The 17,803-nt window shown below is 37.3% G+C and overlaps 1 protein-coding gene across 5 annotated transcripts in view; it reads right to left on the bottom strand.

Moving 5' to 3' along the window:
• The window catches only part of TCF12 (transcription factor 12), a 389,625-nt gene that overhangs the window by 118,239 nt on the left and 253,583 nt on the right, over nucleotides 1–17,803 (bottom strand). For all 5 annotated transcript variants that reach the window (XM_010836801.1, XM_010836799.1, XM_010836802.1 and 2 more), the window contains one exon: nucleotides 1,886–1,950. In XM_010836801.1, coding sequence (XP_010835103.1) covers nucleotides 1,886–1,950 — 65 coding nt within the window. The remainder of the gene's footprint in view (nucleotides 1–1,885; nucleotides 1,951–17,803) is intronic.

Here is a 17,803-nt window from a genome sequence, read left to right as displayed (position 1 = left end):
ATTCTGTTTTCCAAATGAAGAAGTCAACACAGAGAGTGTACTTAAGGTTAAGTGACTTGTCTTAGAACCACAGGTCAGTAACTCAGATATGAGATCTGAACACAGGTATTCTGATTCTGAATGGCACAACTATGGGATAGTTACTAAATGAAGTAGTATCAGGAAGATCTCCTGGAGAAGGGAATGACAAACCACTCCAGTATTCTTGCCTGGAGAATTACATGGACAGAGGAGCCTGGCGGGCTACAAACCATGGGTCTCAAAGAGTTGGACACAGCGGAACGATTTAACACTTTCACTTTACTTTTCATTTTCCCTGTGACAGTTAAGTGCCCATGTCTAAAGTTAAGGTGGGTCTTATGAAAGGCATGCAGACAGCAGAAAACACTTAAATGTATTCTGCCTTTCCTTTGTATGCTTTTTGGCTTGATTCTGATGGGAATCTGCAGGCAAACTGTATATTTAGGATTCTCAGTGTAAAGATGTGGGGGGAAAAGCAGAGGAAATGGCCATTAGTAGAAATGCAACATGCTAAGGAATATGAAGAATTGAAAGAACATTTCCAAGTCAAAGAGACCGGAGGAAACTCAAAATGGTTTCACTGCAGATTTGCAAGGAGGTCTTTTCAAGAAATTGTCCTCAGCAGGAAATCCTTTGTGTCTTGTCACTTTAGCAAAGCTATATTATAACTAGCAGAGCTATATTATAACTACCCTTAAACCAGGCACCTGTCATGCTCTGCTTATCTTTGGCCCAAGCAGTTTTCAAATCTTTTGATCTTTTTTTTTTTTTTATTTTATTTTTAAACTTTACATAATTGTATTAGTTTTAGTTTTGCCAAATATCAAAATGAATCCGCCACAGGTATACATGTGTTGATCATAAAATACCTTGCCTCACCTGCTGGTTCTTTCCATAGATCAATGATGATGAAGAATAAGTAACAGATGACCATGAGACCTCCTCCCTAGCTTCCCCTTTAGTAATCTCATGGACAAACTCTATGAACAAACTTGTGAACAGGATAACATCTAAGGTACTTCCCTAGGAGTACAGTGGTTAAGATTCCATGCTCCCATTGCAGGGGGCAGGTGTTTGACTCCTGGTCAGGGAATTAATATCTCACATGATGTCCTGTGACCAAAAAAAAGACTGCCTCTAAAGAAAGATCACAAGAAGTCAACAAAACTACATGCAGTGGAGAATGGCAATGACTCTGATTCCTCATCTCAATGATTAACTGAAATTAATTCCCCCCTTCTTCCCCCTTTATAAACCATCATGGTCGAACAGCATCTTCAGAATTGGTTTTGGCAGGGGGATTCAAGTCTGCCTTCTCCCCAGATTGTCAACTTTCTGATCAAAAGCAACTTTCCTTTCTACCAAAACCTGCTCCTCAGGTATTGATTTTCAAGTAGAAAACAGCTGGACCTGAGTTTAGTAACAGATTATGATGAAAATACTTCCAACATTAGTAAGTTTAACACAAGACAGTCAAGCCTCACGGAGCAATTTCATGTTCTTCTTGTAGTTTACCAGCAACACTGTTCTTTTTATGAGGAAATAAACAGACATCATCTTCAGAAATCAGCATTTTGGAAGATGGTAGGAAGGTAACTGGTACTTTGCCTCCAGTTAAAATGGAGGTGAGTAATGAAATTCTTTTGACGATAGAGAAATACAGTTTGGTGAACCATGGAATGGAAACCATTTCAAACAGAGGAGCAGAAAGAAAATGTTTAATTACTAAAACCCCACTACATTTAGTCACAAATTAAATGCATAAAAAGGGTGAAATAAACTGGATGAATTTCCACCTCATCTGTTAACGTCTTTATTTACATGTTAAGAAATTATCTCACTGATTTTGTATTTATTAACTTACTTGACAGCCTGGTAATCCAGTATCTCTGCTGTACAGGGAAAATGAGCCTCTCTCTGACGTTTTTCCTGTAAAACAAAGAAAGTAACTTTATATAGAAATCTTTAATGACTGACACACAATCAATTCAACTTCTAGACCATTTATGAGAACAAATGATAAACAAGAATATAAAATCCAATAAACAAAATCTGAATAGCTTACTGCTGTTTCAGTCATGTGACAAAATGAAAAAAAAAAAATTCAAAAGAATGGATTGCTTCAGACTCAACATCTTCCCCCTCTCTCTCCAAAATTAAAACATTATCGATATAGTGCACATCTTACCCCAGACTCAAAGGTAACCACTACCATAAAACTGGTATATGATTCCCATGTATATTTTGAATCTATTAGCATATATTTATGTACTCAAACAATACACATTACTATCTGTGTTTAATACATTTAAACAGGTGGGATTACATGGTATATAACCTGAGATATACATTAAAGATAAGACATCTAGTTCACTCATTTTTGCTGCTATAAATGTCCCAATATACAAATAAAAAGGACAGTTGATCTCTTTTCCTACTGAAAAACAGAAAAACAGTTTCTACTTTTTCTGTTGTTACCATGAAGACTGCTTAAACAAATATCCTTGTACATATCGTACACATACAGAAGAGTTTCTCAGGATAGACACAAAGAAGTGGAACTGCTGGATTAAAGGATGAACACATTCAACTATGCATTACCTTTCTCTGAAGTTTTCATGCAGATGTATACCCTTCCCAGAAAAGAATTAGAATTCTGTTGGGATTATATCTGCAGTTCCAAAGCTGATGGCCAAGTGTCAGGAATGGTATAGGCCAGGACTAGAGGGAGAGCAGATGTCTCAAAGTGCTGACAACTGACAGCAGTGCTAATTTGCTTTTTAATACACAGGAGCTTAGTAGGTTTAGTAAAGTGAATTTTCAATTAGTGTATAGTTTTAAACTAAACGGTCTCTCACAAACAGACACATTGCTTAAAAAGATTTCTGCAAGGATCACAATTTGATGTTAATATCAAAAATGGCAATACAAATAAACAATGATAATGGAAGAGCTAATTCTTTTTCTCTGTTTCAAGTATAAAAAAAATTAAATCTGACAAGTTACCCGAAATATTTAAAGTTACTGAGGCTATATGAACTTCACCATAACTGTGCACTACACAATGAGATATTGGCTCGTGATTATATAAAACTATAGTTTATTAATTAAATAAAACTCCACACATAGTTGACATGCTCAAAATTGTTTACTGATATGGTACACAATTTTTAAAAAACTTAAGAGATGCATGTATTAATATTTGATCATTTTCACTGATGTATGCATGCTACTGACATACTCAACTGGCCAACTGATACAGAAATCTTAGAACTCTGAACTTGGCATCTACTGAACCTTTAGATACACAAAACAATTCTTGTAATAACAAAGCAAGTTATTAGAAAATACTTTAATAATTAAGGATATAATTTCTGAGCCCACTAGAATATGTCTTAAGAAGCACTTACTGTTTACTACTGATGAAGTACCTATTACAGGCCAACACATAAAAATTACATGATTTATGAAAACAGGTTAATTAATGTGGTTTATTTGCCTCATTCTCACCAAGTAATACGCTCTATATAAAGAATTTTAATTGGCAAAATATATGAAATTAAAGATGAAAACATCTGTAACTCTTTAAATATATCCTTTACAAGTAAGACTACTTATGTAAGTCAAAATAATATCTTACAGTTTTGGATTCTACATTTCAGCTCTTAAAACCTGCTTCATGAAATTCTTAAAGGATTATATATTTTCAAGTCTGACACACACCCTTCCCTGTTGAACCAAGATGATGTCATATACCTAGCAGGACAGAACTGGGAGACAGTAACATTTTAAACCAATACCATAAAGTTTTTTTTTTTTTTAAAAACAAGTTCCAATGACTTGTCATTCATGACAATACACTATCAACTTATTATTAGTTGAAATAGTCACTAAGTCCTTTTTACCTTGCAAATTCTTCCTTATACATTATTTTAAACAGTAAGGACTTAAAACTAAATAACTGTTATACTTTCATTCAACTGTACTGCTGCTGCTGCGTCGCTTCCGTCGTGTTCGACTCTGTGCGACCCCATAGATGGCAGCCCACCAGGCTCCCCCGTCCCTGGGATTCTCCAGGCAAGAACACTGGAGTGGGTTGCCATTTCCTTCTCCAATGTATGAAAGTGAAGTCGCTCAGTCGTGTCCAACCCTCAGCGACCCCATGGACTGCAGCCTACCAGGCTCCTCCATCCATGGGATTTTCCAGGCAAGAGTACTGGAGTGGGGTGCCATTGCCTTCTCTGCAACTGTACTAGTAAGGATTTTTTTTTTTTTAATTGTTGAGGTGGACAAGGAAACAGAATGAGAAATATTAGGTCTTTTTTAAAAATAAAGTACAGATTTCAAATGCAATCTTAATATCTGTGTGGAAGCTACCCATTAGATAAAGACTGTTTAAAAATAATGTCAAGTTTTAAAATTTACTTCCTATACCGATTTAAATTTTTAAACTTCTTCCTTTCACAGAGGAAATTCAAACCAGAAAGAATGAAAGTCATTTAATATTAGCCCATAACTTCAAAGTAAAGTTTCCTCTAAAATGGAAAGTTGAGAGCTTGTTTTTAAAATGACACGTATCCTATTCAAATGAGATTCAAAATATAAATACATTTTAGTTCACCTTTAACTTGTTAAAACTATTTATTTCTTAGGGACTTTAGAAATCTGGGTACTCCTGAAATATAATAACACATATCATGTCTGAGATTTAAAAGACAATAATCTTTAATTCTTACAAAATTACTTTTCACAAGAACACTCTTCAAGAAGTAAAATGAATCCTATGTCTTTTTATTTTATCTTAGATGTCTGATAAAGAACAAAAACTTCTGATTACAATTTAAGAACTACTAGTAACAACATATATCTCATTTCCTTTGAAATACCTATTAAAAATATCACCAAAATTTTACTGAGATATTCTAGTAGAGGGGTTTTATTTACGTGTGGGTATGTATGAACCATGGGCCTCTTTGGTATAACTACTCTTCATTTAAAAAAAAAATAATGCCACTCTTCTCACTGGTTTTATGTTCTTTCTTATACATAGTCTGTTTATTACTTTTTGTTCATTTATTATTTTTAAAATTTATTTATTTTAATTGGAGGCTAATTACAATATTGTAGTGGTTTTGCCATACATTGACATGAATCAGCCATGGGTGTATATGTGATCCCCATCCTGAACCCAGAACTACTCTTCAGAATAATGTTTTTAAAAGTATAAAGCATGATATGTACTATTAAAAGTAATCTAATGTTATTAAAATATTAAACAAATGTGCTGCATAGTAATACCTTATTATTAACACATTAAGTACAAGATCTAGAAGTAGGCCTATTAACAATGGTAATTTCAAATCACAAATGACAATTTAAGATATCTGCAACAACTATATTATGCTAATGAGAATATCTATCCTATTGGTGACAAAAATCATAAATACTATCAGGTCTCTTTTGCTACCCTCATTCAAGGAAATTCCTCATTGGCACTCCTCATTTAAGGAAATGCTAAATTTCACTTGGAGACTAGGAAAATAACAATTCTTTTTCTGTCCAAGTTCACTGATTTTGCTTCCATTTTGAGAGTCTCTGGACTCACTTTAAGAACCCCAACACTAGTGGAAGAGAAACATATTATTGAAAGATATGCATTTACATATATATTTGTATACTGAGCCCAACACGTATTTCATAAATATTTTGTGTGCAAAAGCTTTTTATTTAGACTTGTATGGTATATTATACATTAATCAGCCTCAGTATTTTCTGACCCCAAACAGAAATGTTCAAGACATGACAGAAGATTTTCAATAATTTGGATAGGATTTATAACTACTGTTTAAGAAAATGCAAACTACCGATTCAAGACATTATTTTACCCAGGTGTTTGTGAAAGATATATAAACTATTAGAAACAGTCATTACTGTAACAAATTTTCTTGGATTAAAAAAAAAAATTCTAAGTCATCTTGTTCCCTAGGAGTAACATACATGTTTTAACAGCAAGTTGAAACTCTCCACTGCTTGCCTAAACTCCAGAAACATAAACTAATGTTAATATTAGTCTATAAAGAACTCTTCAAAAGATCGTTTCACCTATATTCTTTTGGCACAGGACATAATCAGCAGTCAAGCTGAGGCTGAGGACAGGCAAGTTTACCTTCCCATTCTTCCCCAACCCAAGCACAAATATGCAGGAGTTGACTAGATAGAAGAATCTGAGTTTGATAAATTCCATCAAACATTTATGGGTTAATCACTCTGAGAGAGAGCCTGTGCCCTTAATAGGTGTCAACAAGCAGAAAAGCTTATAGCCTAACTGGATGAAAAATAAGTTTCACAATTAAGGTCAGGTGTCTTGAGATCCAGATCCAAAACATACTAAGTGGTTCTAGAGGAATGGACAGAGAATTGTCTGGGGCTAACACAATCCATAAGGGCTACTGAACAAGGAAGGAGAGTCATATTCAAACCTGAATGAAGTAATAGACACCATCTGGTAATACTCAGGGCTTCCCTGATTGCTCAGTTGGTAAAGAATCTCCCTGCAATGCAGGAGACCCTGGTTCGATTCCTGGGTTGGGAAGATCCGCTGGAGAAGGGATAGGCTACCCACTACAGTATTGGGCTTCCATTGTGGCTCAGCTGGTAAAGAATTTGCCTGCAATGTGGGAGCTAACTGGAGGAGGGCATGACAACCCACTCCATTATTCTTGCCAGAAAAATCTCATGGACAGAGGAGCCTGGAGGGCTACAGCCCATAGCGTCACAAAGAGTCAGACACAGCTGAAGTGATTCAGCATGCATAGTTACACTAAAAGTAGAGATGAAACCACCCACCCATTTTACAGAAGGATCTTCTGAGCACAGAAGAAGGGTCTTCTGAGCAGATGGCAATACAGCCTTTTAGGCAAGTGACTTTCCAACAAAAGGGGTCTGGGAAATAAGCTGTGTTTTGCCCTACATAAAGCTTAAGCATTGTCAAATTGGTTTCCATTTAGACCCAGATCACGCTATCTGTAGGCTGTGAGAACAATCAGTCTCAGGGATAAAAGCGATATGCACTGATTGAACAAGTCAATCAAATACCGAGTTGAACATGTTTTCTTTACTGAAGGGCTAAAGAATGAAAATCTAGCTAGTCTTGGGAGTTTCTAGTGTGGTGAGAACCAAATATAAACAGAGGACCCCATCTTTCATTGTACAGTCACTGATTTTTTTTTCAAAAGCAATTAAATGCTGTTTCCCCCTAATCAGCAAGAGAAAAAAGAAAAAAAGAGTAGAAAGGTACAGACTGAAAACACAAAACGGCAAAGAGACAAGGAAATGTAAAAAGACACAACAAAAGAGAAACAAGGAAATGTGCCTTCCTCTACACCTCTACTGGAGTTTAATTATGCCGTAACTACAGTCCAGAATACACTGGCTTTTTTAAAGTCATACTACCTTGTTGGGCACAAATTAGACTTTTAAAAAAAGAAAGCCGAAACACTGTTAAACCAAGCCTTCCTATTCTGTACTTATACAAGTGATTTTTCTAGATGTAAATGCAGGATTTCATTTCCTTTAAAAAGTATTTTAAATTTCATCTTTGATTCATCACATTACCTGAACCTATCTGAATTTATGCTAAGTACTTGGAAGCCCCAGAAAAGAGAGGTAGGAAGAACAAGACCAGAAATTTCTAACGCTAACTCCACTTCAAAAATTGAAGGCATGCCCACTCCCAGAGGAGTGGAGGAAAGAGCTGAAATGACAGGAATCCTCTTGGGAGATCTTTTATGTCGGTGGAATGCGCCACACCCAATTTTGGGAACCCTGGTTTAAAAGGGTTCAGATTTTCAGCAGGGTAAAAGTAAACTCCCATTCTGGAAACTCCGTGAAGTGCAGGTGAATTAAAGGACACCTACGTCATTTCCCAGTAATCGTGAATACTAAATAAGACCACATGATCTTTCCCAGGATCAGAGATTAATTTTTCAGTGAGACTTCAGAGGTTACCTACTCCAACTCCTGCCCAAAGCAGTACTACTTTGAACATAAAAAGTGTCATGAAAAAAAGGTCCATGATGATTGCCTTCTATTTGGTATCACTCACAGTTTAAGAATAACACTAAAAAGCCAAAGTGGGGGCTGTTGAAGGATAACACTAAGAAAATAGAATTTCCAACAGTGAAATAAAAACTCTGCAGAAAATAATATGACATTCCAGTTTTTCTTATTTGTAAAGAGATGTGTGGAACAATTAGCTCTTTTGTTGCAAATTTATTAATGCAGAAGACCTAAAAATAGATATTTTTAGCAGTCAAGTTACTACTGGTGAATCACAATGAGTTCATGTTTATTGGACATCTGGGTATTTTACTATAAAACGATCATTCACAATTTTGCTCACTTTTTCCTTACTGCATTGTTTGTCTTACTGATTTGTAGGAGTACACATATTTCATACAAGACATTTTACTGTATCTATATATTTTATGTAGCTTGCCTATTCACTCTCGCAATGGTGTCTTTTGACAAACAGAAATTCTTCATTTTAAAATAGTCCAATCTGTCCATCTTTCCCTATATGATTAACATTCTTTGGTGTGTGCGCTATTTAAGAATCTCTGCTATTCCAAGGTTAGGAATCTGTTTCTCTAAGCTTTCTTTTAAAGGCTTAATCTTTCACACACTTAAATCAGACTTTGTTTTTTTTTTGTATGCTGCTAAAAGGTCAAGGAACAAGTTTTTTTCTATTGGGATATCCAATCGACTTCAGAACTGTTCTACTGAAAAGATGATCCACACTTTATTCTCCACATCCATCACTGTGGCTGCTGTGTGGAGAATACACTCTGAGGGAACAAGTGTGAAAACAGGAAGACCACTTAGAAGACTACTGAAATAAGCCAGATGAAAGCTAGGGATGGCTTTAATTGTTCTGACCCACTGAGGGAGGTACTATTAAATCCCCATTTCACTAATGAGGAAAAATAATTTGCCCGAAGTCAAAGAATTGAAAGATCTACAATGCAGGGTTGTCTGACACCAAATTCTTAACATTCTTTTATACTACCCTACTTTACAGTGGAGGTTTAGGACACAATTCTTATATTCTGATCATATATGCAGACACTTGGCAGATCCCAAATAGATGATTTTTTTTCTCTTTTGAGCCTTCCAAGCAGCTTCTACCAATCAACTGATTTAGCACTGGATGTGAAATGTATTCCTAATGAAAAGAGGGACCAACAACAAATCATCCCCCAAATGATTGGCAGCAAAGCCCAGCTACTCCCAAGGTTGGCTCTGGATATGAGAACAACGTAGTTATGCTGGTTTCACTCAACTGCTTTTAGTTCTCACAAAGAGCACATGATGATGTTACTCTTGTCTGAAGTGCCTTTTAGAAAAATATTTATTCTTTTCATGTCTTTCTGGGCCTCAGTTTCATATCTGTAAGAATAAACAAGTTGGACAATATTAGAAATTGCATAAAAACATCCTGCAAGATTGTTCTGTGTGGCCAATGAGGGGATTTGTTTGTGTGTGTATGTTTTAAACAATTTAAAAAATCAATTGCTATGCCAGTCAAGAGAACACACCTTGTGGAACACTCCTGTTTTGGGGGATGTAACTAACTCCCTGAAGTCAGGTCCTTTAGGGAACTGCTCCACCTGCTGTGCTCTAGAATTCAGGGCTGCTTTTGTACTGAGGCCCACTTGCTCCAACACATCTGACAGAGTATGGTGCAAAAAGCAAAACACACTCCTTTCTGGGAGACAGGGCTTTACTCTGTTGACCAACTTGGGCTCATGAACTCTCCAGCTGCTTTGCTGAACCTTCCTTAGAGTACACACTAGTGTAGGACTCTTCCACTTTCTCTTCTTCACTCTCAATGTCTTGAGGTTGCTGTTGGAATTTGCTGACCAGCTATTACATGCAAAGCACTGTGAAAGGTGCTTTACTTACACTGCTGGTAACTTAACTGCTAGCTTTATTTTTCATCTTACTAGATATCCTGTTAATACCAAGGAGTCACTGAATGAAGCTGTGAGATATGACAGTAAATTTTCAGGATCTCTCAAATCTACAGGTTTCTAGAAACCTGCCCCAGTTGTATGTGCTCTTTTCCTACCAACACGTGCTGTCTCTTTAGGTATATTTGACTCTGCAACCCTATGGACTGTAGCTTGTCAGGCTCCTCTGTCCATGGGATTCTCCAGGCAAGAATACTGGAATGGGTTGCCATGCCTTCCTCCAGGGGATCTTTCTGACGCAGGAATTGAACCTCTTTATGTCTCTTGCATTGGCAGGCAGGTTTTTTACCACTAGCACCACATGTGAAAGTCACTCGGTCGTGTCTGACTCTTTGCGACCCCATGGACTATACAGTCTACGGAATTTTCCAGGCCAGAATACTGGAGTGGATAGCCATTCCTTTCTCCAGGGGTTCTTCCCAACCCAGGGATCGAACCCAGGTCTCCTGCACTGCAGGCAGATTCTTTACCATCTGAGCCACGGAAAGCCCAATAATATTTTTATGAGCAAACGACCAGAGAAAGAGAGATCATGGAAGATGTAGCTGGCTCAGTATTTATTTCTGCAGCAGTTTAGTGAGTACTTGAAAATTTCTAACAAAGTTTAGTAATTTCAATGAATAGATACTACTCAAGAAATAACTGTTGACTTCACAAGTAACAGCACAAATTAGAACAAACAGCTTCCCAATTTGCCTGAAAGCCAATATTATTTCAAGTTCATTCAGGCCTACTGATTTACATTCAAATTCAAAATCTATTAAATAAAAAACTCCATCACCATATCTTATTTTTAAAAAAATCTTTATTTATTTGGCTGTGTTGCGTCTTAGTTGCAGCATGTGGGATCTAGTTCCCTGACCAGGGATCGAACCCAAGCCCCCTGCATCGGGAGCTTGGATTCTTAACCACTGGACTAACAGGGATATCCCTATCACTCTATTTTCAATGAGCAGCATTAGACTATTTTTCTTAAAAGATAAAGGCTTAACCTAGAAAAAGAATTCCTGGATATGTCAAAAATTACCTAGATCAACACTGTCCTTCAGTCACCCAGTTGTGTCCGACTCTTTGTGACCCCATGGACTGCAGCACGCCAGGCCTCCCTGTCCCTCACCATCTTCTGGAGTTTGCCCAAGTTCATGTTCATTGCATTGGTGATGCTGTCCAGCCATCTCATCCTCTGACGCCCTCTTCTCCTTCTGTCCTCAATCTTTCCCAGCATGAGGGACTTTTCCAGTGAGTCATCTATTTGAATCAGATGACCAAAATACTAGAGCTTCAGCCTCAGCACCAGTCCTTTCAGTGAATATTCAGGGTTGATTTCCCTTAAGATTGACTGGTTTGATGATCTTGCTGTCCAAGCGACTTTCAGGAGTCTTCTCCAGCACCACAGTTCAAAGGCATCAATTCTTTGGTGTTCTGCTTTCCTTACATTCCTGCTCTCACAACCGTATATGACCACTGGAAAAACCATAGCTTTGACTATATGGACCTTTCTGTCAGCAGAGTAACGTCTCTGCTTTTAAACACACTGTTTAGGTTTGTCATCGCATCCCCAACAAGAAGCAATTGTCTTCTGATTTCATGGCTGCAATCACCTCCCACAGTGATTTTTGAGGCCAAGAAGAGGAAATCCGTCACTACTTCCACCTTTCCCCCTTCTATTTGCCATGCAGTAATGGGGCCAGATGCTATAATCTTAGTTTTTTTTTTAATATTTAGTCTTAACTGACTCTTCCACTTTCCTCCTTCACCCTCATCAAGAGGCTCTTTAGTTCTTCACTTTCTGTCACTATCAACATTATAATGTTTCAAAATATTTCAATAAATACATCATGAGAGCTTTTCTATATTTAGTTTTCAAAGAAACAATATAAAATCCTTACACAGGCAAATCTAAATATCTGGGCACAAATCTGAATTTGGTCACGGTTCTATGAGGAGAATATCTTCCTCCCCCTTGGGTATCTTTGAAAACTCATCAATTACCTAACTCCTTTACGTATAGAGACGCTTTTCCTCTCTTCTTGTGGACGAACACTACCAAAACTGTCATTCAATTTGAATCATACTAACCATCTGGAGAAACATAAATACTGTCCTACAGAATGGGAAAATCTGTAATGCCTTTGGGTATATCTAAGCAGAGACTTAGGAATTCTGACTGCTGGATTCATACCTTGGCTCTTGTTTCTCTCTCACTCAGTGAACTGGCCAAGTTACAAGTCACTGAACATCAACGGCCCCAGCTCACTCTTTCAGTAAAGCCAACTCAGTAACATGTACTTCACACAGTCCTGTACAATTTAATTAATGCTTATAAAGTAGTTGGAAATTCTTATCTGAAAGAACCTAGCACAATGCTAAATATTACAATCACAACCTTCATTTTGGAAGCAACCTCTTTAAACTTACAGGAAGAAAAAAAGAGCCTAAAAAGGAACTCTAACAGATTTTTTTAAAAGGGAAGGAAAGAGAGAGAGGTTTTTAACATAAATGCTTGCCTATTTTCTTCACAACAATTTGTTTAAGTATTATTGGCTAACATTTGTGCCAAGCACACTGCTGACTACATTGAAGATATTTAAATATCTAGTGCCAACAAGCACAGCTGCTGGACTCTCTACGCCCTCCTCTTGTTCACTCTGTGCCAAATTACTCACACAGCAATGAATGATGAGGCAGCAGCATAGGAAAATGCCAAGTGTGAGTGAGATTAGTAATAAACCAGAAGATCCCTACAGAGGTCAGTGATTAGCAAGTTCCCAGTCGTAATCACTTTTCTAACCCAGTCTTTATCTTATCATTTTATTCCACCTTAACTCTGCATCAACTTCTAGTGACAGGCATCAAACTATAAGCGTCTTCCCAATTAATCCTGCAGAATTGCTACCGTACTAATAAAGGATCTCATTATCCTTGATAAGAACACACTGTCAGACCTGGGCAATTTGAACAAGCTTTAGAAATGACTTTTTGCAACTAAATCCAAGAGAAAGTAGTCCGGGACACAAACATTCATCAGTCCCGCTGTTCTTCCCATGCTCTCCATCCCTCCTCCTAAAGTCAGATTCACAAATTAAACAAATAGGCAGGGATGAGAAGGTTTCTTCCACAAAACAGTTTGCTTTTCAGTCACTGGAAAGCTGGAAGAGAGAATATTAAAATGCAGGATTCAATATGAGAAGGTGAGGTAGGTAGAAATTGGGAATGAATGAACACAGTAGAAAAAGAAAATATATCGATCAATTTTAGTCCCTTATCAAAACTTTCTAGACCATTTCATTGTCCATTTCAGAATCCATATCAAGGTATTCACTACAGGTAGCTCAAAATCTGAACTCCATTCTCTCAGAGATGTTACTTATTAATTACCTTTCTAACTTGTACCTGAAAATGTATTCATATCTATATTGCAGTGTTGCTTTTCCTTAGATTCAGATTTTAAGTGTGTTTCTTCATTTCTCCAACCTCATGAAGTTTAAAACTTAGATAAAAAGATACTTCATTTTTGTAACAATCCAACAAATTATAGAAACAGGAATTATCTCTTCACCTTTGGCTGCATTTGAGGAGAAAACATGGTAAACATGTATTCTCTAACAACAATCAAGTAACCATAGTATCCTAATGTTTATGCCATTTCTTAAATGAAGGATTCAAAATAATTCAACTGATGCTTTACAACTTTCCAGCCAATTCTACTGAGCCAATCCTTCAATACACCTCAATCTTGTCTACTCCTCTTACTCCAAAAATAAAGGAAAAAAAGAGAATCAGGTAAAAATCACAGCATCAAAAACTGGGCTGGGGGAAGACAGAATACAGCATGTTATCAAATTATCTTGGTAATCACATACATAAATTTCTTGTATATAGAATGATAAACAAAACATTAAGCTCATTATTGTTAATTCCTGTGATTTTCTCAGATGTTTCTGTATTCTGGCTGTTTAATTTAAACCATGACCTTAACCAGGCAAGGTCAGTGTCTGAGTCTGTTTTTTATGGCACCCAGGGACCAGAAGGCAGATGCCACTTGTTCAGGGAACACTGGTCTGGAATTCAAGACTTGTTTTGTTTGCATGCCAGGAACAGATTCTACTCCAAGGCTCTATCTATGGCATACAGCCACGTGGAGGCAGAGAGACAGTTTAAGAGAACCATGCTCTAAAATAGCAGATAATGAATGACTGTTAATTAGCTAGTTTCCCTTGACAGCAAGAAATGGAATAAAAAAAGGAACTAGTCAATGGAACTGCGACCATGTACCAACTATCTAGTCAGAAACAGGGCAGTGAAATAAAACTAGCATGGAAATGAGAGCCAGGAGGGTCCTGTCTTTGTGTGAACTAGCAGTGTGACATGCATATATCATTAAACCTCCCCAGGAATCAGTTTCTTTACCTAAAGAAAGGAGTGAGGTGGAGCAAGTTTGGACTGGATGATCTTTATTTCAATAGCCTATGAAACTGACATCCTCATCTACTTTGTTATCATCAATCAGGCACCCTCTTCTGACAGAATGTAAATTTCGGTACTGTCGGCACTAATAGAAGACAGGCTGCTAAAAAAATTTTGGGACTTATGTAATGATGACGTGCAGTTATAAAAATGAATTATATAGGCAGTTCATCATACCTCTGTTTAGTACACTTTGATGTATTTAGATTGTGAAGTTGGTATCTGACTGTAGGAAACTGAAGTTAATATACTCAGGATTATTAAGACTTCATCCTACTCAGATTAAGAAAAACTAAATGGTAATACAATTTCTCATTAGGGCTGAACATTCTCTACCTATACACTGTAGGAAGGTAAACACATTTTGTACACCAGAGAAAATGTACAGATATGGAGCAACAGAAAGGAGACTATTTTCTTGAAACAGAGAAAGCCTCAGATAAAGCCTTAAATCCCTTTTACAGTCTACTAAGATTTAAATAAGGTTCTTGCTACATTTGGGTAACTATGAGGGCAGAGTATAAGACATTTCAGTTTTCAGAATGGCCTCCTGTACTGCAATTTACGGCCAACAGGAAGCTTGGGGCTGGTGCACTGGGATGACCCAGAGGGATGGTATGGCGGGGAGGTGGGAGGTGGGTTCAGGATGGGGAACATGTGTACACCCGTGGCAGATGCATGTTGATGTATGGCAAAACCAATACAATATTGCAAAGCAAAAAAATAACTGAATAAATAAAAGAAACCAAAGGAGGAAAAAAACAAAAAGCAAATTGTTAAAAAAAAAATCCAAAATAAAAAGTTTGTAGCCAACAACAACAACAACAACAACAAAAGTTTGAAAACAGGTAAAGGCTTGCCTCATATTCTCAATACGATATAATCCAGAGTTCATTTGTGAGTCACAACTCAAAATAAGTTTTTTTCAAACACTCCGACTCATAAATGGCTATACAAATCAATTTAAATTACTCACTGTATGTAAAACATTTGTTGAAGGGAGAAACAAAGAAATTAAAGAATAAATGAAGTAAGGAAAATAAGTGGGGCTTCCTGGTAGCTCAGTTGGTAAAGAATCTGCCTGCAATGCAGGAGACTGACTGCAATGTAGGAGAACTGGGTTCAATCCCTGTGTCAGGAAGATCCCTTGAAGAAGGAAATAGCAACTGACTCCAGTATTCTTGCCTGGGAAATCTCTTGGATGGAGGAGCCTGACGAGCTACAGCCCATAGGGCTGCAAAGAGTTGAACATGACTTAACAACTAAACCACCAAAAGGAAAAAACGTAATAATGAAGAGTAGGTATAGGGAAGTGGTGAAGAACAGAGACTCTGGATGCAGGATAACTAGGTTACTCCACTTCTTACTAACACTGTTACCTAACTTCTCTATCCCTTAGTTGCCTCAATGCTGTAATGGTGTAATAAAATTTTACTTCACTGAGTTTTTGTGAGGATAAAATGTATTAACATACAATGTGCTTAGAATAGGGAAAAACACAAGCGCTAATTAAGTATTAGCTACTATTTTAAAGAAAAATATATTGACTAAAAGACCCATAATATTTAGGATATTTATATCCTAATATCTAAATATTAGTGCTTGAGGAAAAAGTCTTAAATAGAGGAGAAAAAGAAGGTAGATTCCTGGGAAATAATTTAAATGGAACTAGTAGAAACTTTCAAAGATTTTCAAAATTCTTTATGCCTTTCATTTCGTTCAAAGTCATTAAAAGCCAATGACTTCACTCTTTCCTTAGCATTAATGAATGGGTAATTCTCTAGCACAATTTGCACACTGGGTCACAAACAATCAAGTTTCTGTTCAACAACTGAATAAGAAGAACGATGTAGCAAAAAAGCATGCAAGGCATGAAAAAGGTGATAAAGAATTTGAAGAGATATGAAAGCATATAAGGACAACCTCAAGTGGATTTTAACAGAGTTGTAGATTCTGCAACATAGAGGATACATGGTAGATGTAGTCCTTTACCTGCTTATTCCTTTCTTCCTCAGGAGTTGGGAAAAATGGTTATGGGAGATTACCTTGGTTCTAAGACATTGGTTCATTCAACACAGCTTGGTTGCTGTCTGAAGCTCATACGAGACAGAGAAGCAGACCATCTTTATCAGGTAAAAAGAAAGAATTAGCATTGCGTGGAGAAGGAAATGGCAATCCACTCCAGTGTTCTTGCCTGGAGAATCCCAGGGACGGGGGAGGCTGGTGGGCTGCCATCTATGGGGTCACACAGGGCGGACATGACTGAAGTGACCAGATGCCATGATCTTCATTTTCTGAATGTTGAGCTTTAAGCCAACTTTTTCACTCTCCACTTTCACCTTCATCAAGAGGCTTTTTAGTTCCTCTTCACTTTCTGCCATACGGGTGGTGTCATCTGCATATCTGAGGTTATTAATATTTCTCCTGGCAATCTTGATTCCAGCTTGGGTTTCTTGCAGTTCAGCGTTTCTCATGATGTACTCTGCATATAAGTTAACTAAACAGGGTGACAATGTACAGCCTTGACGTACACCTTTTCCTATTTGGAACCAGTCTGTTGTTCCATGTCCAGTTCTAACTGTTGCTTCCTGACCTGCATACAAATTTCTCAAGAGGCAGATCAGGTGGTCTGGTATTCCCATCTCTTTCAGAATTCTCCAGAGTTTATTGTGATCCACACAGTCAAAGGCTTTGGCATAGTCAATAAAGCAGAAGTAGATGTTTTTCTGGAACTCTCTTGCTTTGTCCATGATCCAGCGGATGTTGGCAATTTGATCTCTGGTTCCTCTGCCTTTTCTAAAACCAGCTTGAACATCAGGAAGTTCACGGTTCACATATTGCTGAAGCCTGGCTTGGAGAATTTTGAGCATTACTTTACTAGTGTGTGAGATGAGTGCAATTGTGCAGTAGTTTGAGCATTCTTTGGCATTGCCTTTCTTTGGAATTGGAATGAAAACTGACCTTTTCCAGTTCTGTGGCCACTGCTGAGTTTTCCAAATTTGCTGGCATATTGAGTGCAGCACTTTCACAGCATCATCTTTCAGGATTTGGAATAGCTCAACTGGAATTCCATCACCTCCACTAGCTTTGTTCGTAGTGATGCTTTCTAAGGCCCACTTGACTTCATATTCCAGGATGTCTGGCTCTAGGTGAGTGATCACACCATCGTGATTATCTGGGTCGTGAAGATCTTTTTTGTACAGTTCTTCTGTGTATTCTTGCCACCTCTTCTTAATATCTTCTGCTTCTGTTAGGTCCATACCATTTCCGTCCTTTATCGAGCC

This window comes from Bison bison, unplaced genomic scaffold, assembly GCF_000754665.1.
Source record: "Bison bison bison isolate TAMUID 2011002044 unplaced genomic scaffold, Bison_UMD1.0 scf7180017864066, whole genome shotgun sequence".
In the NCBI taxonomy this organism is placed as follows: Eukaryota; Metazoa; Chordata; class Mammalia; order Artiodactyla; family Bovidae; genus Bison; species Bison bison.
Note: the sequence above shows the minus strand (reverse complement) of the source record. Positions and strands in the feature narration are given on the sequence as shown.